We start from the raw sequence: 20,082 nt of genomic DNA on the forward strand, positions 1-20,082 counted from the left end.
AAAAAGGAAAAGATAGATTTCAAATTTTACTACACAAGTTACTGCAAATAAGTAAACCATACACTGATCAGCCATAACATTAAAACCACTTCCTTTTTTCTACACTCGCTGTCCATTTTATCAGCTCCACTTATCATATAGAAGCACTTTGTAGTTCTACAATTACTGACTGTGGTTCATCTGTTTCTCTGCATGCTTTGTGTGTTAGTGTGTGTTGTGCTGGTATGAGTGGATAAGACACAGCAGTGCTGATGGAGTTTTTAAACACCTCACTGTCACTGCTGGACTGCGAATAGTCCACCAACCAAAAATATCCAGCCAACAGTGCCCCGTGGGCAGTGTCCTGTGACCACTGATGAAGACCTCAAAGATGACCAACTCAAACAGCAGCAATAGATGAGCGATCGTCTCTGACTTTACATCTACAAGGTGGACCAACTAGGTAGGAGTGTCTAATAGAGTGGACAGTGAGTGGACACGGTATTTAAAAACTCCAGCAGTGCTGCTGTGTCTGATCCACTCATACCAGCACAACACACACTAACACACCACCACCATGTCAGTGTCACTGCAGTGCTGAGAATGATCCACCACCCAAATAATACCTACTCTGTGGGGGTCCTGACTATCGAAGAACAGGGTGAAAGCAGGCTAAAAAACAATATGTAGAGAAACAGATGCACTGCAGTCAGTAATTGTATAACTACAAAGTGCTTCTATATGGTAAGTGGAGCTGAAGAAATAGACAGTGAGTGTAGAAACAAGGTGGTGGTTTTAATGTTATGGCTGATCAGTGTATATGGTTTTGAGCATATTGAAGCTGACTTTTCTGGTGCTTTTTTGGTCAGTATAGGTGTCAGTCTTGGAGTTTGGGCATGGAGATCTTCAGTGTATAGTGTGTGTCTTATTGTGCAAACTGAAACCTCAGTGCCTGCTGCCACCAAACTGATGCAGGTCTTTTGCAGTGTTTTTTTTTCCAAAGCAATCTGGTGGCAGCTGATAATGGCTTCCTGTTTCTGCCATGTTGTAGCCAGTGTTCCTTTAACATTGAACTTTCAAACTATACATTCAATAGTATCTCTAGAAGTATTCAATGTTTGTAATATGTTTTTGTATCATTTTCCTGGTTTGTGCAAGGCAATTATCTCTTCTTTTTGGACAATTTTCTTGAATTAGCCATATTTCTAAAATGCTGTCAAATGTAACAGTCAACAAACCCCAGGTATTTAATGTTTTATCTCAAGCGCAACTTGAAACAACACTTGATTTGCAGTGTGTGCCATGCTATTTTGTACAGGGGCTTAAATTATCATAAGACTGCAGTAGTCATTAAAAGTGGTGTTTTATGTTGAATTTGGATAAACCACTTCTTATATTAGTTGTGTTAAGCTATTGATTGGATCAATTTGCTATGAGGGTTGAATGATTTTGATTGCAACTGTATTCGAGTAAATAAATGTAATAGAGTAAATTAAAGAGAAGAGGTTATTGGGTGATGTTCAGCAACAGATTGACACCCAAGGTTTAATCTTTCCCTGTACAAAGTGTTCCTGGGTGGCAACTCTGACCAGGATTAAATGGTTAGTGAAAATAAAACAAATTATTAACATTTATTTAGTGTTGCTGGTTTTGAATTTCGTCAGAATTTTGTTTGATTTGGTTCTGTTGTTTGTGGATGTGCAAGCAGCTGGTAGTGTGACTGTGATTTAAACCTTATCTACAGTCACTGTCCAGAGAAAAAAGTTTGCCATTTTCTTCCTGTTTCTGTGTGAATGGGTTAAAATGTGCCAGAAATCAAAAGTAAAAGGACAGAAGTAAATGCAGAAAACATGAATTGGAAAAAGAAAAAAGGAAAAGATAGATTTCAAATTGTATTACACAAGTTACTGCAAATAAGTAAACCATATTCGACACCATATTTGCTTTATTCAACCTTGAATTAATGTTTTCATACCAAATTAGCCGGTTAACTGGTGGTTTAACTTTCATGCACTGAAGGACATGACAGTACAATGTCCATTAATACTTTTCCTCTATACTAGTAGGCTTGTTATTTATTTTAAAAAAAAATTGTGATGTTTCATGAATAATTTGCAATGATTCCCACCAACTGTCATGTCTGTTAGGACTGAACAAACCCATACTTTTTAAATGATTTATTCTAAATTTAAAATACACTGCAAATAAACAAAAGATATATTTTTTAAATGGTTTGTTGTGGCTGTGAAGAGAGGGTATTCTACGTTTGGCAAACAGTTTCTCATGTTCTCAGGTAGAGGCAGAAGTGTAAACTGCTGTGTAAATTTAGTTTCACATCTCCTAAAAATAAATCATGCCAGGAAGACACTTGACATAAAGTTGCAAAATAGTTGCAAAGTTAAACTCTTTGGAATTAATTTTCTGTGTTAAATAAATTGTCCAACCTTTATCCAAGCCACAATACTAGTTAGTTTAGGTGGGGGTGGCACAGTAGAATGAGTACCTGGGCTCTATTCTAGCCCTAATTCACTTTTACTGTGGAAGTTTAGATACTGTCCATGTAGGTTTTTACCATGTTTTGCAAATTTATTTTCACTTTATATACACATTCATACAAAAAATTACCTTTGTACTGTACTTTAACTTGGCAAATGTAAAACAATGTAATTTTACTTATGCACTTGTATTTGCTTTTGTATTTGGTTTATGTTTTTAACAGTTTTAATCCATCCTTAGTATACATTCTGTTTTTAATTAAATGCATTTAAAAGACAAATCACTGATTTCTGTTTTTATTTGCATTTTATGCACTTTCCCAACTTTTTTGGAATTTGGTTTGTACTGTTAAGCATATGCATGTTGTTTATTTAAAACACAGTGGTCCTCCAGTTTATGACCTTTTGTTCAAACCTTGTTTCAAACATTTATTCCATATAAACATCAGTAAGGATTAAAGTCAGTTATTTAGTTATCAGATGTTTGTACTTGTTTTTATTTTGTTGGAAAGGCCAAGCAACAACATGTTTTAACACACTTGTCTTTATTACCAGCTTTACGAACACCAAAATAACACCTCCATATGTACCCTCAGGCCCTGTTGTTGTTTTGTGTTGGTGTGATTATACAGATATTTGTTTGTACAATGTAAATCTTTGAAGTGTGTACTATTTCGATTTATGTAACTTGCTACTGAAACCTTAATTTCTTTAGGGATTAATAATGTATCTATCTATCTATCTTGTACTTTTTTGACTCTTGTACAAGACAAAAAACAGCCTTTGTGTTCTATTAAACCTTATCCTGACTAGCAAAAAAGCTTCTTACTATAGCCAAACAACTTAAACAAACTGAACAACCTAGAAAAAAAATAAATGAAGGCACAAAATACCTTCTGTCCTAAATTAGATGAATATGTGTATTGAATGAACTAAATTATATTAATATTAATATTAGTTAAAATGCCCTGCCATAAAAAGGATGCTGCCTAATTCACTTGTTTTCTTGAGGAAAGCATTTGTAGGGTTTTTTTCTGTTCTACCATTCCATGTACTTTTAAATGGTTTCAGTATATTGCGCACTATTTAAATCATACGAACTACAGCAGGGTTTTTCAAACCCTCGGTCGAAGAAAAATAATTAAAAAATAGGTGGCAGAGAAAAATGGGTTACAGAGAAAAATAATAATAATTAAATAAACTTGTACGTGAGTGGCCTCTTGTGGAGGCTTTATGTTACATCTTGTAAACCACAGTGGAACCAGATTGTACAGAGCAGAGAGAGTAAGATTTATTGTTTGTGTTGCCTGGGTTGCGTAAAGAAATGGACAAAATGTGGGTCTATGAAAAAGGTTTGAAAAACCCTGAGCTACAGTATATTATAATCTCTAACAACGAAGGAGGGCAATTTACATGGTTAAATGCCATTAAAGAATTTTCTACACCACCAAATGAATAATCTAAGTTACTATTTTAAAAATCAAAGTAGAAAAAGTGACAATACTCATATGAACGTTTTTGTTTGTTTTCTGTGAAAATTTGTTTATTTATGCAAGGTGGTTATCGAGGATTTTTTATGATTTATTATCATAGTTAGAATAATGACATAAACTTATGATTCATGTCGGTGTAACATGTCTTTAATAACCTCTCTCAACATTAAACCTGCGAGTTCGGTGTTCACAGCGCTGTCTAGTTTGATTGGTTAGCGGTGCAGTTTCAACAAATCAGCGCCGAGACATTACACAGCGCATAGAAAACGTACTTGCTGCCTCGCCGGTAGTCGTGCCAATCAGCACTGAGAGCGTCATTAGCTCATTGCTGTGGATTGGTCCGGCTTCACAGAGCCGAGGAGAGATTATAAAATCCTGCATGGCACGCGTTCACCGTTTACAGTAGACAAGTGCTTGCTGGTGTACTAGGTGGAATTAGCCCGAAAAGAGAAAGAACCAGGACTGAGGGAACATCGTAATGTTTTCAGTACACCGTTATTGTGTATGATTTATTTCCGTTTAACACAACAGTCATTTACTGTTCAGCGCACAGCAGCGGACTAATTCAGCTGAGTGACCGGTAAGTTAACGTAACCTCTGTATTAGCCAGTTAAACTTCCGTGTGCTTTAAACCCACGCATGTCCAGCAACATGTCTTGTGTGCGATTGTTAAAATAATTTAGAGTTAGCTACCACAATGAAGTGTCTTTATTAAAACTGTTAAAACGTTAACTGTACAAAGCAAGGCTTTTATACACACACACACACACACACACACACACACACACACACAAACACAAACAGAGAGAGACACACACACAACGTAACTACCAAGAATGTACACGCAATAAACGAGTTACTTGCTTTTTGACACATTTAACTGTGTGCTATATGCCAACGCAAATTCTGTGTAAATACTAAATGCCTCCATGCTTCCTATATGAGTGCCCTTCGAAGGGTGTTAAATAAGGCCGAGTGCGCACTCTGTAGATCACTCAGTGTTAATACTATTTGGGATTCGATCACTTTGAGCGTGTTCATGGCAAGAGAGGGGCGTAACTGGTCTGCTAGTCTTATCAGGAAGAATACGTTATTAGGAAAGTTATTGAAGTTAAAATGAAATAGACATAGAGTAGAATAGAAATAGGTTAAATAAATAGAAGAAGATTGTACTCACTAAACTAATGATTTATGTATTAATTCTGTATTTGTACACATGAATGGAATGGGAACTAATGGTTCGACGAGTGAATTGCTGTAGTTCACTGACACAGCATATAAAAGCTGCTGGTTTGCAGCTGAACCTAAAAAAAGACAAATACAAACGATCATGGGCTGTGATATAGCTAGCCTTGGCGGAGTTTTAGAAGCCGTTGGAGAAAGAGTCGACTCTTACTGGTGAACTGAGCCTATTAGTGTGAATCGCTAAAAAGAGCTAGTGTTCACAACATCCCGGCGAAAATTATTTACGTGCGACAATTGTTCCACCTGTGCGCAAAGCTGCATAGTATATTGCTGTTTAGCTTTTCCGCATGTCATGAGGGAAAAAGTACATAAAATATTTTTTATCGACACCTAATATGTTACTGTTTATTTGGTTCTATCAGTATTATTTAGTTTATTTTATATTTTAATTTTCCTTTTGTGTACTAATAAATATTTCTTGGTGGAATTAACTATTAACCAAGTGTTTACTCAAGCACTGTTTTTTATTGGCTGCAGCAAGTTTGCCAGCAGCGCTGTTACTATAACGTTTTGCAGAGTCACGCTTACTATACAGAGTTGTGTAATCAGCACCAGCAGAAGCCGTGGCAAAGTTAGTTTATATTGGAAATTCGAGTATCTTTTGTCTCGTTTTCGGCCAATATACATTTAAAAATAAAGAAAACGGCATTAACTGACTGCAGTAAAGGAAAACACCACAATAAAATATATTTCAAAATTTTTTAGTTAACGCTATTTCTTATATGAGAGGTTCATCTGCATTGAAAAATAGGAGCGTCCGGAGGTACATGAAGCCGAGTAGTTACACAGTTACATGTACCATTTGCTACAACTGTATTAAGTACTACAGTAAGGGTACAGTGTAAAAATAAATAATAAACGTTGTAGTAGGTACCTAGTGACATGTACCACTTACTACACCTAAATTATAGTAAAAAGCTACATTATGGGTACATAATAAACAATAAAATGTTTAAAAAAAAAAGTCTAAAACCACAAACTTAATGTAACGAAGGTTGTGGTTACCCAATCACTTGTACTACTCGGGATAAATAAAGTATCTCTATCTATCTATCTATCTATCTATCTATCTATCTATCTATCTACAGTGCCTTGCAAAAGTATTCAGCCCCCTTGAACTTTTCAACCTTTTGCCACATTTCAGGCTTCAAACATAACGATATGAAATTGTAATTTTTTGTGAAGAATCAACAACAAGTGGGACACAATCGTGAAGTGGAACGAAATTTATTGGATATTTTAAACTTTTTTTAGAAATAAAAAACTGAAAAGTGGGGCGTGCAATATTATTCAGCCCCCTTGCGTTAATACTTTGTAGCGCCACCTTTTGCTGCGATTACAGCTGCAAGTCGCTTGGGGTATGTCTCTATCAGTTTTGCACATCGAGAGACAGAAATTTTTGCCCATTCTTTCTTGCAAAACAGCTCGAGCTTAGTGAGGTTGGATGGAGAGCGTTTGTGAACAGCAGTTTTCAGCTCTTTCCACAGATTCTCGATGGGATTCAGGTCTGGACTTTGACTTGGCCATTCTAACACCTGGATACGTTTATTTGTGAACCATTCCATTGTAGATTTTGCTTTATGTTTTGGATCATTGTCTTGTTGGAAGATAAATCTCTGTCCCAGTCTCAGGTCTTTTGCAGACTGCAACAGGTTTTCTTCCAGAATGGTCCTGTATTTGGCTCCATCCATCTTCCCATCAATTTTAACCATCTTCCCTGTCCCTGCTGAAGAAAAGCAGGCCCAAACCATGATGCTGCCACCACCATGTTTGACAGTGGGGATGGTGTGTTCAGGGTGATGAGCTGTGTTGCTTTTACGCCAAACATAACGTTTTGCATTGTGGCCAAAAAGTTCGATTTTGGTTTCATCTGACCAGAGCACCTTCTTCCACATGTTTGGTGTGTCTCCCAGGTGACTTTTTATAGATATCTTTGAGAAATGGCTTTCTTCTTGCCACTCTTCCATAAAGGCCAGATTTGTGCAGTGTACGACTGATTGTGTCCTATGGACAGAGTCTCCCACCTCAGCTGTAGATCTCTGCAGTTCATTCAGAGTGATCATGGGCCTCTTGGCTGCATCTCTGATCAGTCTTCTCCTTGTTTGAGCTGAAAGTTTAGAGGGACGGCCGGGTCTTGGTAGATTTGCAGTGGTCTGATACTCCTTCCATTTCAATATGATCGCTTGCACAGTGCTCCTTGAGATGTTTAAAGCTTGGGAAATCTTTTTGTATCCAAATCCGGCTTTAAACTTCTCCACAACAGTATCTCGGACCTGCCTGGTGTGTTCCTTGGTCTTCATGATGCTCTCTGCGCTTTAAACAGAACTCTGAGACTGTCACAGAGCAGGTGCATTTATACGGAGACTTGATTACACACAGGTGGATTCTATTTATCACCATCAGTCATTTAGGTCAACATTGGATCATTCAGAGATCCACACTGAACTTCTGGAGTGAGTTTGCTGCACTGAAAGTAAAGGGGCTGAATAATATTGCACGCCCCACTTTTTAGTTTTTTATTTCTAAAAAAAGTTTAAAATATCCAATAAATTTCGTTCTACTTCACGATTGTGTCCCACTTGTTGTTGATTCTTCACAAAAAATTACAATTTCATATCGTTATGTTTGAAGCCTGAAATGTGGCAAAAGGTTGAAAAGTTCAAGGGGGCTGAATACTTTTGCAAGGCACTGTATCTATCTATCTATCTATCTATCTATCTATCTATCTATCTCTATCTCTATCTATCTATCTATCTATCTATCTATCTATCTATCTATCTATACTTACAACAGCGTTACAAAATAAAAGTCCTAAAGTATAGGTACAGAAATGAATTATGTAAAAAATTTTTGTTTAATGTTTAAATTTGTTTAAAATGTTTAATATAACAAAGGCTGTACTAGTTATCTACTGGGTTGTACTACTTACTACAACTGCATTATAAAATAAAAGTCCTACAGCATGGGTACAATAGTAAATCATATAATTAAAAAAATATTATTATTTTTTTTTTTAATTAAAAATATATATAAAAATTTATTATTATTATAATCATTTATCATATTAAAAAAATCGAGCAACGTAAATTTTTATATAATCAAGGTTGTAGTAGTTATTTAGTCACATGTACTACTTATTACTTACTATAGCTGGATTACAAACTAATACAGTATGGGTACAGTAATAAATCACGAAATGTAAAAATTAACAAAAATGTACAAACATAAATTTTTATGTAATGAAGGTTGGAAGAGTTACCTAATGGGTTGTACAACTGTATTTTAAAATAAAATCCTACAGTACGTGTACAGTAATAAATCATAATGTAATAACAATAATTAATAATAATTTCAAGAAATGTAAAATTGTATATTATAAAGGTTGTAGTAGTTACATTGTGACATAAGCTAATTACTACAACTACATCATAAAATAAGTCCAACAGTATGGTTACTGTAATGAATCACAAAATGCTAAAAAAAAAATACTAAAAATCAAAAAGTGTACAATTAAATATACTGAAGGTTGTAGGAGTAACCTAGTGACATAAGCTGCTTACTACAACTGCATTACTAAATCAAAAGTAAAAATTGAGAAATGTAAATTTTAATATTTAACTTTTATTACAACTGCAGTATGAAGTAAAAGTACTACGGCATAAGTACACACATCAAAATGTTAAAACTTAAAATGAAAAATGAAAATTTTATTATAATAAAAGTTGTAGGCGTTACCTAGTGGTATAAGCTACTTACAACAACTGCATTATAAAATAAGTTTTTACAGTAACTACTTCAACCTTTATTAAAATATACATTTATACTATAGGATAACACAACCCACAAGGTAACTCCTACATTATTTATTATATTCAAATGTACAGTTTGTGTTATTTCTTTTACATTTTATAATTTATTACTTTACCCATACAATAAGAGTTTTTTTTTTTTTTTTTTTTTTTTTTTTTTTTTTGTAATGCAGGTGTAGTACAAAATACGATCCACTCTACTACCACAACCTTTATTATACTGAAATTTCTTGAGTTTTAGTCTTTTTTTTTTATTGTTTATTACTGTACCTATACTGTAGGACTTTTATAATGCAGTTGTATTAAGTAGTACAACCCATTCAGGAACAATTACAATGTTTATTATAATCAAATTTAAATTTCACAATTTTTATTTATTTTATATTTACATTTTATGATTTATTACTGTACCCATACAATAACTTTTAAGCAGGTGTATTAACTATTACAACCTTCATTATATAAAAATTTACATTGGTAATTTTTTACATTTTATTATTGTACCCACACTGTAGGACATTTATTTTATAATGCAGTTGTAGGAAGTATTTTATTTCACCAGGTAACTACTATCACCTTTATTAAATTAAAATTTACATTTCTTAATTATTAGTATTTTTTTGCCTTATGTGATTCATTACTGTAACCATACTGTAGGACTTTTATTTTTTATGTTGTACTGGGTGCGTATGTCATTATGTGACTTATGTAACTACTACAATGTAATTATGTAACTATTGTTTGTCATGTAACTTATGTAACTACTGCAACCTATGTTTATGATAAATGTTACATTTCTTTATTCAGTATTTGTTATACATATTATGATTTATTTTGTAATTCAGGTGTCAGTAGGTAAGTGCTAGATTATATTCAAATTTACATGTATTCGTTTAATGATTTTTTTATATATAACTTTTTGTTTATACTGTATGACATTCTTTAATACAGGTATAACATATTTTTACATATTATTATTACTAATATATAATTATTATTACAGTACCCATAATGTGGGATTTATATTCTAGAATAGAGGTATTGTGAGTGGTATGTGTCACTGGGTGACAACTACAAGCGTTAATGAAACATTTTCCACTACATGCAATTTTAGACACTTCCTTAGTTCTTCAATGCGATGATCTGGTGTAGAATAGGTCCTCAGCCCCCTCAGGCTGTTTGTAAAAGCTAAATAAAAGAGGCGCCTCATTTGCCATGAGGTGCAACCTGTGTCTGCAGCGAAAAAGTTCCTGGTGCTTAAGGGAAGTGGCAATTGCGGTCACCATGTCCCAAACATTTGCACTTTGTCCCAGACTTCGCATACCTCAACGGGAGGTTGAAGAGGCTGGTCCGGACGTGACCTAGATTGTATCTCCCATAAGATTCCTAGAAGGCGCTGACTTGGGGTCAATCAAGCACCTTTAACACCTGGAAGCTTGTGTATATCACCCTTGTATCCCTAGTGCACAAATGCTGAAGTTCTGTGGCACTGTGCATTTTATAGTTGGGCTCTGAGGTGAGTGGGGAGCAAGGGTGATAAAATATTTAAAAAATTACTATGAGTACGAAATCTAATCCCAAAAGAAAGATGACAAAACAAGTACATGATCTGGAACCTTTTCTGAAGTAGATTTGTGGTACTGGAATCAAAACTAACACCTTTTGCAATTTAAAAAGGTATAATAGGCATTACTGGGACAGTTAAGGATGCTAAGAAACTAAGGTTGGGCCAGATCTAAGTGGAATGTAATAAGAAGTTACAAGCAGACAATCTAATGAGCATTAAAACCTTCACTGGTGTGAAGAGGCAAGACAAACTTATTAAAACAAACACGTACATCATATCCTTTAGCAAAACTGCCCCCCAACAAAGCTCATAATAGGATATCAGCTAGCAGATGGTTTCCCAACACAATAAGGTGTTTTAAATGCCAAAAATCGGTCACAGTTTTGTTATAATCATAACCCAGACACAGGCAGACCATTGGAAGGGACGGCTTAATCAGGAATGATAGTCGACACAGCCACTTTTCCCTAGATACCTACATCCTGTCAACAGCAATCCCAGTAGCTAACATTACACAAAGAACCATCACTATATGTAATGTGTACATTCTCCCAAACTATACCTTGACCACAAAAAACTTGATAAATTGGCAGAACAGTTACCCACACCGTATATACCAGACCACAAACTTAAAAGGGAAAATAATAGAATAATCACTCTGAATAAATAAAATAAATAAAAGAAACATTTAAAAAAGACTAAAATCACATATATAAAGTCCAAATGTAAAGACAGTTCGGACAACTTTTGATCATATATATCAGGACTTAAAGACTGCCATTTCCTGCCATTAATGTAACCTTTTTGTAACCATGGTGTTAAAAACTTGCATACCACGGTCCCGCAGAGGCTTTTTTTCCTAAATCAGCTGACATACAGTTCCTTCCTTTTTCGCCTGGTCACATTTTGGCAACAGACTGATCACACGGTTTACATGAATTTCAGTAAACAGTTCGTCTACATTTGTCATTTATGATCATACAACATACATCAAGAGGTATTCATTTAAGAGGTAGCATGACCAACCCTTTCCACTCTGTAATTTTTTACCTTCACAAAGATGTGGTAGTTGGATGGTACATCAGCACAGCAGGTAATTTCAGCTTTGCATAGCTTGGGTTCTAACCCTGCTTTTAGTCATTGTCTGTGACAACATATATACAAAGCTAAATGGCAGCTAAAACATCAAGTAAAATTTACATGGGTCTCTGTCGATTAAAATGCAGCTACTTCTTAAATCACAAAAGTAAATACCTGGATGAGTAGTAGTAAACATGTAAAAAAAAAAAAACTTTAGGGGTGTGTCTGTCTGCATATACTTGCTACCGCACTGTATTTATAAAAAATAATTAAAAATAATAGTAATTATAATTTGCATTGCAAATTGTACACCACTGTGCTAAATGTGTCAATATGCCACCACTTATTACGTTATAACATGTCATACTATTTAAAATGCAGTTTTAGACTTAGATATGTCTTCTTTGCAATGAATGATCAATTTTGAAGTAGGACACCTCATGGCAGCCTATTGCATTTTTTCCATTATGTAAAATGAATGTAATTTTTTTGTCTTTGTGACTAACTATACATTATTTTTGGCTTATGCAGTTGGAATACTTGAAATATGGATTTGCACAACAATGGCCCAGAAGATGTTCTACCTGTAGTGATTATTGGTAAGCCCAATTGCATGTAAAAACTATACAGTTGCATTGTTTTGACTTTGAAAGATTTTAATTTAGTGTTGTGGGGCTATTGGATCAATTTGTAGTGATGTTATAAAGTAATGAAACTTCCGAAGTTGGTTGAAAGTTAAAGTAATTTTGAAAGTCTCCTTTATTTTCCTTACAGAACATTTCCATTTAGTGTAGAAACTAAAATATCCTAATATTGATCATGTTTTTGAACCAAAAAAAAATTATGCTCGCTGTAGAGTAACAACAAAAAATAATACATGCATTTCCTTGTAACAGGCAATGGGCCTTCTGGAATCTGCCTCTCATACTTGCTGTCAGGATACACACCCTACTTGTCTCCAGAGGCCTTTCATCCTAATCCGATCCTGCAAAGCAAACTTGCTGAGAACCCAAATGTGTCTTTATTTGAACAGGTAATATGCCCATACATGCACATGTCTGAGACAATATGGCATACGTGATGCCCAGAATTTGTAGATTATTGCAAGACTGTTTCCTAAGCACTATTCTACTTTACACTGCACTAAAAAAAGTGAAAAATGGGAAATGTGTGAAACGCATGCTTGCAGTGGTACAAACATTAAAGTGTACAGTTTTATCATAAACATTACTTCAGTGCTTCTTGTTGTGGAAATATAAATTCTACCTCCTAAACATAGTAAGTGACAAACTACATTTATAAGTGGATAGCACCACAAAATTATTTCATATATTTTTAAATGTAAATTTGGTGCCTCTGTAAATATGGACAGGACCTGAAGTACCTGTGTGAGGGCCTAGAGGGAAGATCTTCAAACCCTGTGGCTCTACTTTTTGATTCATTGCTCCTCCCAGACAGCGACCTTGGATTGGATTGTGCTTCACCGTTGCTATGGCGCCATGAGCCAGAGAGGGCCATATCCCACCTTGTGCTTGGCAAAGGACCACCTGGAGGGGCATGGCATGTAAGTATCTCCTAACAAATTTTGCATGCTGTCAGAAATATTTGAACATCATTACATACAATTGCAATCAGAAATATTCAACCTTTTTCTGTATCATTCAGCTGATAAAGACCTAATTTAAAGCAAAATCTAGCTCTGCAGAAAAGTTTAGAGTTTGAAATCCCAAGTGTTCAGTATCAGCATTCTGAGTTTAAATAACAACTTAATAACAAAGTTACCAGCAATAATCAAATGGTCATAGTTATTGTAATGCACATGAGTTTCTCAGTGTAGCACAGTAACTCATTGTTGTAGTCTGTATAGCTGCAAGCTGTATCAGCTTCCAGTCCTGTGACTTGCATATGCAGAATCATGGGTTACCTGTTGTTATATCAGCTCTGTTCCTCCTGCAGGCCATGGAAGGATCCATGTTGACACTCAGCCTCGCTAACTGGATGGAGCTTCCTGGGCTTCAACTAAAGGACTGGATGAGGGAAAAACGCAGGTATGAAGCTCACATCACAATTATTGTGTGAAGAGGACTGACCAGGCATTCTGTTCATGGTCTTCTGAAAGGTTTACTACATCAAGAACCATAACTATTTTTCTCAAACCAGCATCAATGAGGCTTGGCTGCCCATGACCCTGTCGCCAGTTTACCACTGTTCCTTCCTTGGACCACTTTTGATAGATACTGACCACTGCAGACCGGGAACACCCCACAAGAGCTGCAGTTTGGGAGATGCTCTGACCCAGTCATCTAGTCATCACAATTTGACCCTTGTCAAACTCGCTCAAATCCTTACGCTTGCCCATTTTTCCTGCTTCTAACACATCAACTTTGAGGATAAAATGTTCGTTTGCTGCCTAATATATCCCACCCACTAACAGGTGCTGTGATAAAGAGATAATCAGTGTTATTCACTTCACCTGTTAGTGGTCATAATGTTATGCCTTCTTATTTAGAATGTGCATTTTCACTTATGATTGGATCTTACCTAGAGCAACAAACTCTTTCAATTTCATAATGAACACTTCCCCCCCTTACACACCTTTTAATGAAAATATTTGACTGATATTTTCACTGAGGTGCCTCACCATTGGAGGGTCAGCTGCAGACCCTCAATGTTTGAATAGCTGTAGAATTTATTTTGGTCTTTAGTTCAGGGCACTTGTTCTTAATGAACTTGGTATAGTTACATTATAATGATGCTATGGTTTTGCAGAAGCACAGTCTTTGTTGAAAAAGCCTATTTTCCTATTGCTGTTTACGTCAGTGAATGCTATGTATACATTTATAAATTGCTAGATAGCTTTTTAAGTAAATTACTTTTTAATATAATAAGTTTGAAATGATAATTGTTTTGTTTGTATGTTTGTTTAGGAATGTTCGCAATGACCGTGCTACATCAGCTGATATTGCTTCATACTACCAAAACTATGTGAGAGTAAAGGGGCTGAGTAGCAACTTCGCCTGTGCGACCACAGTCAACTCAGTGCATCGCGTCTCTGTCAACAATGACCGATCCATCTGGCACATTCAAGGCACACAGACAAAAGAAGATGGAGAAGAGGTATCATTTTTACTGTGGGCAGACAAAGTGGTGGTGGCAACAGGCACACATGATTCCCCTGCTCGTCTGGGCACAGAGGGTGAGTCATTACCCTTTGTGTGCCACAGCTTCAGTGAGTTTGAGGCAGTCATTTCACGTGGTCACCTGTCTGATACCTCAGACCCTGTGCTTGTGGTTGGTGCAGGGCTCACGTCAGCTGATGCTGTGCTGTGCGCTCACCACCTGAATGTGCCTGTATATCATGCATTCCGACGTGGCATCTCTGATCCAGCACTTATCTTCAACCAGCTTCCTCGCGTCCTCTATCCGGAGTACCATAAAGTGCACCAAATGATGAGCCAGCAGCAGTACCAGCTGGGTCATTCAAGTCCTGATATACCTTCACAGAACCTGACATTTTCCTGCCCTTACCCTGGGTATATGAGCTTTCCCAAGCACCATGTCACGGCTTTTAAACCCAATGGCAAGTGCACACTAGTGGCAGACGATGGGCAGCATTTGGTGCTAAAGATCTCATTAGCTTTAATTTTAATTGGTTCTCAGCCCAATCTGTCATTTTTGCCTGGGGAGGGCCGGCAGCTGGGATTTGAGCCAGGACAGCTGATTAGCTGTCGGCGCAACCCAATTGAGGTGGACCCATACACTTATGAAACCGTGCAGGAGGCTGGGCTGTATGCCATGGGCCCACTAGTGGGTGAGAACTTTGTGCGCTTTCTAAAGGGTGGCGCACTAGGCATTGCATGTCATCTTATGCAAAAGAGGAGGCAAGAGGAGGGAAGCACATCAAGTCAAGACCTGACCAATTGTGTCCTGGATACATAGAGAGGGGAGCAAGGTGGAGTGTGAATAACTGAAAAGGAACTAGGGATAGTTCTGGCCCTCCCTATTATTGCTTTTGTAGTTCTGTCTAAATATAAAGTTAAGAATGAGCAATTGTTGATGGTTTGTTGCCAAAATCAATGACTGAACAGTGGTTTAAATGGTATAATCAACATGATGGAAACCAACCATATGTGTGCGTGCATGTGTGTGGACAACTTTATCGGCACCCTTGAGTGTTAAGCATAAATTTACAATATCCACTTTGTATCATTACAATATTTTAACAGCATGGGCAGGATCATTATAGGAAAGGAAAGGCATCCTTTAATTATACCTGGTTGCACAATCTTTGGCAACACTGACAGCCTCCAAATGTTTTTGTAGCCATCTGTGAGGCTCTTGCACCTGTCTGCTGGTAGTTTCTTTCACTGAAATTAATTCATCCTTTTGGGTGTTTGCAGGGGTCCTTTTCCCAATAGCAGATTTCAGCTCTCTCCAATGATTTTCAATTAGTTTGAGATCAGGACTCATTGTTGGCCAGTCAATTGTTTTCTTCATGCTCTTCATAACATTCTTGTGTACTTTTGGATGTGTGCTTTGAGTTACTATTCTGCGGTAGGCTGCATCAAGAAATGTGACCTAAAACTCCATTACACATATTATGCCATGCTTCAATCATACGTAGAAACACCTCTGGGCTGGGCTGATGCATACTGCCATCAGTGCAACATCTTTTCCTAGGAATTTCATAATTAATTCAGCAAGATGATGCTAGACCTTATTTTGTATGCACTACAACCATGGACACAGAACACGTGTGCTTGACTAGCCTGCCTGTAGTCCAGATCTGTCTTTTATTGAAAATATATGGAACAGCATGAATAGGAGAATCAGACAATAGTGACTGTGGACTGTTGAGCAGCTTAAGTCTTGTATCAAGCAAGAATAGAGAAAAATTCCACTTATAAATCTGCAACAATTAGTCTCCTCAGATTCTAACCATTAAAAAGTCTCATTAACAGGAAAGAAGATGAGAAACAGTAGTAAACACAGATCTGTCACATATTTTTTTGGTTGTTTTGCAGGCATCAAATTCTTAATGTACAAAAATACAATGATCAGTGAAAACACTGATAATCTTTTCATTCCACTTTTATCAGTTAAATAGTGATTTAAGAGAATCACAGATTCTTCTTTTTATTGCGTTTTACAAAAACATTCCAACCTTTTTAAAAATGGTGTTTAAAAAAATAGGCCAATCACAAGCTGGAAAAGTTATGAATGCAGCAAAAACAAAGCTAAAGGGAATCTGTATAATATGTATGGCAAACACACTATCAACAAAGATTAAACAAAATTTAATATGCAGACTGAACAGCATAGAATAAATACAACTCATTAAACAGTAAGACAGTCCTTACTAGCAAAGACAGTACACCAGCTAGCAAAAAGGTTTAAAGAACCCCCCCCCCACACACACACAGAACTTTAGCCTGAGTTACCAAACATCTAATAATAATATAATAAATAGTGTTCTAAAAACAGTCACCTGACACAGAAGTCGGACCATACCAAATCCACTACTAATTCCTAAAGCACCTTCTATTCTGCTACCATCCTAAAGATTTATAATCAAATCTGGGCAGCAGGGAAGAGACCAACATCATGAAAATAATTGAATTCCCAAGCCAGAAAAAAGACCATAGTGACACAAACTAGTTGTCTCTGCTGTACTCTGTAAAGGATAGTCAACAGTTGCATTGTCTGGCTACTTGGGGGGGGAAATCAATCAACTTAAACTAAACTAAAAGTGGATTCCAGAAAGCAAGACACAACTGATCACCTAGTCAGACTGGAAACTTTTATTAGAGATGCTTTTCTTAAAAGGAATAGCCATCTATAAAACCTAGACCATTTATCTATAAAAGGCATAATAAATAACTTTGAAGTAGGGAATTCTAAAGGACACCAAAACACCAAATGGGTTTTTAGAGGGAGACTGATCTCCAACTTTTTAGAAAACAGACGTTACAAAATCTTTAAAAATTGCATATTTAGAGATGGGAGTCCCACATTCTATCTGTTACCTTGTTTAGTAGAAAGATAAATAGTGTTGTACATATTATCCCACCAACACCTACTGCAGCCTCTATGTAGACAACTGCATTGGCTTTAAAGGGAAAAAGATGAGTATCCTGTAACGTCAACTAACATAAACATTTAACATAAATCAGGTGAATTTAAAATTTTCAAAAACAAAAATGATATGCATGCACTTCTGTTTACTTTGAACCATACATCCAGAGCCAAAACTATAACTAAACAGGACCATCAAGGTCACAGAAATCAAGGTTTTTGTGACTAACATTAGACAATAAACTTTTTCATTTAACATACGAAGCTGTTAAAAACAGATGTGTTAAAACCTGGGATATAACAAAGGTGGTTGCAAGAACCACTATAGGGATAGAAATCAGACAAGAATATATATAGAACCCTAACAAGATCCATACTTGACTACTGATCAAGCTCTTGATCCTGGTTCCTTGAAGGATCTTCACTGTTTCATGAGTTGTAAACTTCTTAATAACATTTTGAACTGTTGAGGATGGAATGCCTATGTCTTTGCCAATAGTCTTGTACCCTTTAGACTGCTTGTGCTTGGTGTTAATAGCATTTCTGGTTCTGGTCTGTTAACAAAGAACAGGGAATAAAACTAGTTTATGAATAGAGGAAAAAAATGCCAAAGTCCTGTTAGCACTGAAAGTGTGTGTGTGTGTTACTAAACACTTTATTTTAGAAGATTCTTTACATAGTGTACTTGATACTCAGAGGTGCCAATAATTTTGACTACAACTCTGTGTTTATGTATATATCTTTATTAATATATGTATAATCATAAATATTTAACCTGGGAGAAATCCATTAAAAATGCACAATTCGTTTTACACAAACTGGCTGTACATACTTCATAAACAAGCATGCTTTCCATTTTCCTTTAGGATGCCTATATATGTATACACAGTTTTTATTGTGTAAACTGCAACATAGTGAAAACGGAACTTGGATGCCAAAAATTTTAACATTTTTAAATTTAAGTATTGTACAATTCCCTTAGTTCTCCCTTTAACAAATATAATGACGTTTGCTAAATTCATCACCAGTGAAGTGCACCATTATACTGAAGTATGACTGCATTGTACAACATGACCACAGATCTGGTATAGAAAAGTGGGCGACTATAAATAGCTCTGCTTTCAGCCTGCTTTGGTGTTGTTGGTCTAATGTTGGAACAGCAATTTGAGTATTTTCAATCCGGTAAGATATACCTCGAATTCACTGTTTTAATTATTACCCTCTAACCTTATTTCTCGACTGTCTATAAAGGGATCATGTTTCTGCATAGGTGGCTTGTAAGTGTGTTAGTAATGACGCTTCATCCTCCATCTGTTGTGAGATGTACATGATCTGCACAGCGCTCCATAGTGGTGAACAATATTATATACATTTTGTCTATATTTAAAGCCTACCACTGCTTTGATACAACAAACTTTGATACAGTACGGTGGTATATGAAAAATTCATACTGTACAAAGGATTGAAGCTGGTATACCAAATGAACTGCCATATTACCTAGGCTTGCTTCTTGCCTAACATTTTTTGTGTTAGTCTGTTTGTGTTAAGCAAATTGTGCATTTTCAAAGGACTTTTTTCCCAGGTTAAATGTTAAAATGTAAATACTGGATTAATAAATCCGTTTAAGATCTCATTTTATGCACTCCATCACTAAGGCAATAATGACAGTGTAGAATTCTTCATGTGAAGAAAATTAAGAATGTAACTTTGCCAAGCAAATTTAAAAAGCATTGGTATCGGTCCTGGTACTTATGTTACTAACTGGTTGAATGTCAGCTACATTACAACATGTGCAGTCTAGACCAGGAGTTCAGTCGATGTTTTTATTTCAGCCAGGGAGGAGCTTCAGTGAGCTTGGTCTTCAAATAAATAATCAGCTGCATCATGTCTAGCTTTTGCCTCATTGCTATATACAGTGTCCCCTTTTGGAAAAAAAATATACAAACCTTGCCAAGCCCAGTAAGTCTTTGTTCTTCCTCTGACATAATGAATCATACTCGTTGCTATAATGTGTTTACAATGATTGTTTACAAGTAAACATCTTAGATTGCTGATTGTTGTGCATTAATTCTGTACAACTTTAAATGATCTGTTAATGGTTTAATGCTGGTCCTAAATTAAGTCTCATGTTGGAATGTAATCATGATGAACACAAGTAATAATTTTTGCTGTACCTATATTTACATTCTAATATTGCACTATCAAAGCATTAAAACTACAACAGATACTACTAAAGGAACAGAACATTTTTTTTACTAAAAAATAATTAAGAAACACACCATTTAGATACTAAGATAGTAAAAACTGAAAAATTTTACATTCTAATATACAAATCAATA

General features: G+C 35.9%; 1 protein-coding gene across 1 annotated transcript; it reads left to right on the plus strand.

Annotated features, from left to right (window-relative positions):
• Positions 1-4,515: 4,515 nt before the first annotated feature.
• Positions 4,516-15,639, plus strand: osgn1 (oxidative stress induced growth inhibitor 1). Its single transcript, XM_062996749.1, has 6 exons — positions 4,516-4,547; positions 12,200-12,267; positions 12,565-12,701; positions 13,041-13,232; positions 13,625-13,716; positions 14,596-15,639. The coding sequence occupies exons 2-6, from the start codon at positions 12,216-12,218 to the stop codon at positions 15,605-15,607; spliced, it is 1,485 nt and encodes a 494-aa protein (XP_062852819.1). The 5' UTR covers positions 4,516-4,547; positions 12,200-12,215; the 3' UTR covers positions 15,608-15,639.
• Positions 15,640-20,082: the final 4,443 nt, after the last annotated feature.

The sequence above is a fragment of the Trichomycterus rosablanca genome, chromosome 6, assembly GCF_030014385.1.
Source record: "Trichomycterus rosablanca isolate fTriRos1 chromosome 6, fTriRos1.hap1, whole genome shotgun sequence".
Taxonomy (NCBI): Eukaryota; Metazoa; Chordata; class Actinopteri; order Siluriformes; family Trichomycteridae; genus Trichomycterus; species Trichomycterus rosablanca.